This window comes from Octopus bimaculoides, chromosome 10 (assembly GCF_001194135.2).
Source record: "Octopus bimaculoides isolate UCB-OBI-ISO-001 chromosome 10, ASM119413v2, whole genome shotgun sequence".
Taxonomy (NCBI): domain Eukaryota; kingdom Metazoa; phylum Mollusca; class Cephalopoda; order Octopoda; family Octopodidae; genus Octopus; species Octopus bimaculoides.
In genome coordinates, this window is record NC_068990.1 from 71,647,639 (window position 1) to 71,653,225 (window position 5,587).

At 32.5% G+C, this 5,587-nt stretch overlaps 1 protein-coding gene across 4 annotated transcripts in view; it reads left to right on the plus strand.

Moving 5' to 3' along the window:
- Positions 1-4,074, plus strand: part of LOC106871868 (clathrin light chain B) — a 22,562-nt gene extending 18,488 nt beyond the window's left edge. For all 4 annotated transcript variants that reach the window (XM_014918608.2, XM_014918603.2, XM_014918606.2 and 1 more), the window contains one exon: positions 3,702-4,074. In XM_014918608.2, the coding sequence (XP_014774094.1) occupies positions 3,702-3,873 (172 nt within the window). In that variant the 3' untranslated portion in view covers positions 3,874-4,074. The remainder of the gene's footprint in view (positions 1-3,701) is intronic.
- The last annotated feature ends 1,513 nt before the right edge of the window (positions 4,075-5,587 follow it).

A 5,587-nucleotide genomic window follows, 5' to 3' on the forward strand; every position in this document is an offset into this window, starting at 1 on the left:
TTAATGTTTGGGTTTTTTTCAACAATTATTTTCATTGAATTATTTTAAATTTTAAAAGATTTTCATTTATCAAAATGTTTGACTTTACATTTGTACCAGTTTTAAAGTAATTATTAAATGTGTAAATCTTATGACAATATATAATCAAAATGTAATTCTTTCTCTCTGGGTTGATTCCAAATGACAGAGCAGAAAGGCATCTCCAAAGTGAGACTATATCACTGTCTACTATGAACATATATACACCATGCTTGAGTGAATGTTGAATATTTAATACACATGACTACCTTTAGTAGAAATTTTGTTGTAGTGGGACACACCTACATATTTCAGATAAACTTATTAACCTACACTAAGTCAACATTGATATCTTACATGAAACATCATCATTTACTGTTTGTTGATAGTTGTCACTGCCTATCCATATGAAATATCACAAACCTCTGCTGGCTTCTGTCCTCAGTTGCTGTCGTTATTGCTATCAAATCTTCTCGTATTATGTATCTTGGTCAAGGTTTACCCTGATTTCTTCCACTTATACAGTATTTGTCTTGGCAACTGAGTTACCTCCATTCTTTGGACCTACCTAAAATTATAGAGGTCTCATTGCACCAATATCTCTCTTCCTTATAAGGAATTTGGTTTTCTTTAGGATGAGCCTTTTCATGTGATGTTCATATTTTTGTGTTGGGCGTCTCATCATGAATGCATGCTGTTTATTTTATCTTTGTAGTATATTGTCCATGCCTATGATCTGTAGAATAAGGTGGATAATACTACTGCTATGTGTACTTCACATTTAACTTGGACTGATACATACTTGTAGTTCTTCTCTCTTTCTCAGTCCCCTGAATTCTGAGCTAACTTTGTTCAACCCGCAATCTAGTTTGACATTGAGTCTATCAGCATTTCTCATAATACTACCGAGAGAGGTAAAATATCTTGCCTCCACCAGCTCTGACCTTTTAATAATGTTGGAATCTGGTTGTGCTTCTTGGTTAAAGTTGGAATTTAATTAATAAAAAACTTCAATATTCTGGATGTTAATTTTCAAGCTGACCTCTGTGGTTGCACCGTCAAAAACCCCCATATTCTGCTTATTCTTTCACACTATGGACGACAAAACATGATCATCAAACATTTTTCTTACTAATATGTGTGTTACTGATATGTAGAGCTTTGAGATCTAACACCTTAACCATTTAGCATCTAAACTGACTGTGTTCAGCCTTTACCTGGTTTATGTTCAAACCAGTCAGATCCAGCCCCTCACACATATCCTACAATGTCTTTCTAAAAATAAACAATCACATCGTTGAAATATCTGAATGCTAAAGGGTTAAACTGGTTATCATCAGGTCTTGTCTCTGGAATACCTCCTCGAGCATTGTTGACAAGCAAGATGAGAATAATGTTGATACTAGCATGCTGCCCTGCTTGTCTCCCAGTTCATCTGTGTAATTTGGGTTGTCTTCTTGGCAAGTAGGGATTTTACAGATGAGTGAAACTTCTAGCATCCAAACCTGAGTATTTGCTACAGGCTCAACTGGTTTACACTTGAACTCCTTTGTGAAGTTAAGATCACATAGTGTGTTCTGTTCCACACATTTCTTAATCTAAGGCTGAACATCATAAACATAGTGCTACTTCTCCCTTCTGAACTCGCATTGAGTTTTAAGTAGAACATTAGTGCCTTTTCTCATACAGTCTACTGCTCAATACTTTTGTGTGTGTAAAATCATTTAATGTTTGTTTTCCATGCTGGAGTGTGTGTGTGTGTGTGTGTTGCTCTTGTCTTGACATATTAAACAAATGTCACCATTATACATACAGAACTATTTGTTTGTAATCCTTTGTGGAAGCATGTTAGGCCATTGATCTGTTCATTGTTTGAAGGAAAATGGGGAAGGTTGGTGACTGAAAGAGTATCTGGCCATACAAAATTTTGCCTCAATAACTTTTGTCTGGCCTATGCAAATATGGGAAAGTGCATGTTGAAACTATGTAAATATCAAAATATCTCTCAACATGGTTGAGTAATGTAAATCCTGCTATTGTGGAAAAAATTAATGTAAAGATGAAACAAAAACATGTATAAAATGATCCATAATGTTTAATGATGAGATAAATGTTAAGGCTTAATATTTATCATAAATGATTTAAAGAATATTCTATCAAGTAATTAGTTTATGGTACAATGTCTATCAGTGTTCTTGTTCTTCACTGCTCTTTTTCTGTCTCAAATTTATCCTTATGAATATCTAATATAATAGACATTCATAAGATTAAATTGAAAATTCATTATAATATCTAATACTGTATTTTAGTAGTCGGAAATTCATTGATATTAAAACACTATGAAGAAAAAAACCTTTATTAAATATTTATAAAAGTAAATTTCCCTCAATATAAAATATTCCTATTGTCTGGTAGTTGTAGCTTCCTCTCTGCTATATTGAAATGTACTAATTATTATTAACCCAGTTATTTTGTTAACCTAATTATTAATGACTTCTACTTGAGTATTTCTTCATATTTGTCAATTTGCCAAATATTTTCACTAAAATTGTTCCTAGTGCTAAGAAAGAAAAATGTTTCGCTTTTATTGTGGCTGCTTTATTATTTTATTACTGTTTTTTTTTTTTCATGTTTATTATTTTTATTATTCATTACCTTCTCAAATAAAGTTTCGCTTGTTTTCACTGAAATCTTGCTAGATTTTACATTATTCTTTGTTGGTAAGGTACCTCAACTCTTTAATAAGTATATTAAACTGAGGTAGCAATCTGGTTTCAATTCCTGATGGAAAACATTTTTTTTATTACTACGAATAGCCTTCAGAAAGGCATGAACGTCACAATCTTTTTTCTCTTTCTTTAAATGGTGGTCTTGTACCTCCATACTATATAAATATGCTTGTGAAAATTTTGGAAATACTTTAATTACTGAACTGTCAGATGTATATTGATTAGTGTAAATGTAACTTATATCATGAATATGCTATCATTTGAGTGATAACTAATTTCTGATAAATTTGATTCGTACGATTTAATTAATTTAAGCAATATTGTCTCTCTAATTACATATGAAGTAATACTAGTTTATGCTAATAATTGTAAGTATTTTAACAAAGTTAGCTTGAATAAGTCCTATTTCTCTTAGGTCCTTGGTATTCCATTTAATTTTCTTTTAACTTTCATTTTAAAATTATACTCATGTTTTCCATTAATTTATAAAAGTCTAATTAGTGAAGCAATGTATAAAATTGTACTGTTTGTATAATTATTTGCCAAAAAATGTAGACAGATTTATACTACTGTCTATTTCTGAAATAACATTTCGAATTGCTAACATTTAAATTGAAGAAATAAACCTCATTTTGAAATTAGAGCTCCATAGTTATCTTAAGTGACTTCACTACTAGCTGTTACATGTTCAGGTGTGGTCATATCTCAGTGTACCAGCAATTAATGAATTTATTAACTGATACAAAAACTTACATCGTCATATATGAACAAAATTTTAGATTTTTAATTACTGAGATATTATTAATACACACTTGCACTGGTTCAATGGATAGCACATTATCAAAGGAATGTGGAATATTTTTGTCTTTACCAGCAGTAAATATTGTACATATTTCTATTGTTTACCCTGCTTTGTATTATTGTATTGATTAAATCTTGCTTTCCCTTATGTAGGGCACAAGAAGAAGCAAGCATGAAGGACCGTGAAGAGAGCATTGCTGGTCAAGAATGGGAGAAAATCTGTCGGCTTTGTGACTTCAACCCTAAGCATTCCAAAAACACAAAAGACGTGTCTCGTATGAGATCAATATTGCTACAGTTGAAGCAAACGCCTCTGGTTCGCTGAAGATTGTAGCCTCATGAAATAGTTGTATGCTAATGAGAATGTTAAAGAAGAATCAGGATTTGTGAAACTATTGTTTTGGTTGTCATGGTTGAAATTTAAACTAGAAGCAATTACTAATTCCTTAAGAGTAATTGATCAAAAATCAATAGATTATGTTAACTGAATTTGTAGACTTGTCAATAAATTTGGGTTATACATTAATTTTTTTTGTGTTTCTTTTTCTTTATGCTCGTCCTCTTTCTATGAATTGCAAATTTCTTTTTTAATTAGACAGTCAGATGTCCTTGGTCTGTATCATTTCCAAGTTTACTGCACCCTGCTGGCCACTGTTTGGCTGGTGATTTTTATCTCATTTTTGGTACAAATTGGTAAGGTGCGTAGCCGAAACTACAAACAATAACTAGGTTATTGTTATAACATTTGCTGAAAAATAGCCTTGACTATTTAAACTATACTATGTGGTAAGAAGTTTGCTTCCCAACCACAGAATTCTAGGTTCAGTCCCACTGTGTGGCACCTTGGGAAAATGTCTTCTACTCTAATTTCGGGCTGACCAAAGCCCTGTGAGTAGATTTAGTGGATGGAAACTGAAAAAATCCTCTCGTATACACGCGCGTGTGTGTGCGTTCCATCCAAGTGTCTGCTTCTAATCTGTAAAAACATGGGTGGAAAATTTCCATACTTGGAAACAGGTGAGGGTTGACGACAGGAAGGGTATATGGCCTTAGAAAATCTGCCCTATAAATTTTGTCCGAATTATGCGAACATGGAATATGGACGTTAAAACGATGTTGATGAAATATGTAGAAAATGGCGACAATTTAATGCGGCTCGCAAAGTTTGTACCCTTTGCAATGATTTATGTCTAAGGGGAATAATTCAAGTAAAGGGGGGATAACTTTCTCTTCCGCGAAAGCTGAATACGGTTTTCGAGAGAAATCATTGAACGGCATTAGTCTCATCAGCTTCAAAGGTCCTTCCAAAGCCATAAACAATGCCCCTTCTAGAGCAAGCAAGAAAACCTGGAGGAAAACGTAGTAAAGACTGGAGTTTGTGCAGTCAAAACTGAATTAGCTAATCAGGAGCAAGTACTTGAAATCGGATTTGGAGCTTAACTCATCATCCTGCTTGAAATTGTCTCAGTTTACATTGACATTTAAGCTTGTTATTTTAAGAATCTTAACCCTTTTGTTACCATAATTCTGTTGAAAAATACTGCCATCATTTCAATTAATAGAGAAAACAAAAAATTTCAGGAAATAACTTTGTTATTAAACTAATGTTTAGAACATAACATCAAACTTTGATGGAAGGTTTTTGTTTTAGATCATTTTAAAATAGGAAGTTTGTATCGTATAACCAACGGCAGCCTCAGGCAGGTTGGTATCAAAAGGGTTAAATTCATTTTTTAATTTTTTTTTTTACTAAATCCATTCAAATTCTGAAAACACATAGGCAATGTTTTTCAGTTGAGGTAAGTACTTGAAAGATTTTAGAAGATGAGAGAAAAACGCCATAGAATGTAAAATTATGGATTCCTGTCAACCATAAACTTACATCATGTGTGACCTCTTGGACTGCAGTTTTTTTGAAAAAGTTGTAAAACATTTCTGATCTGCCATCTTAGGTAATTATGCAGAATGTGTCATCTGATTAAAAGGGTAGTTCTTTTAGGGAAACATTTTTTTTTACACAATTACAAAAATAATAATTA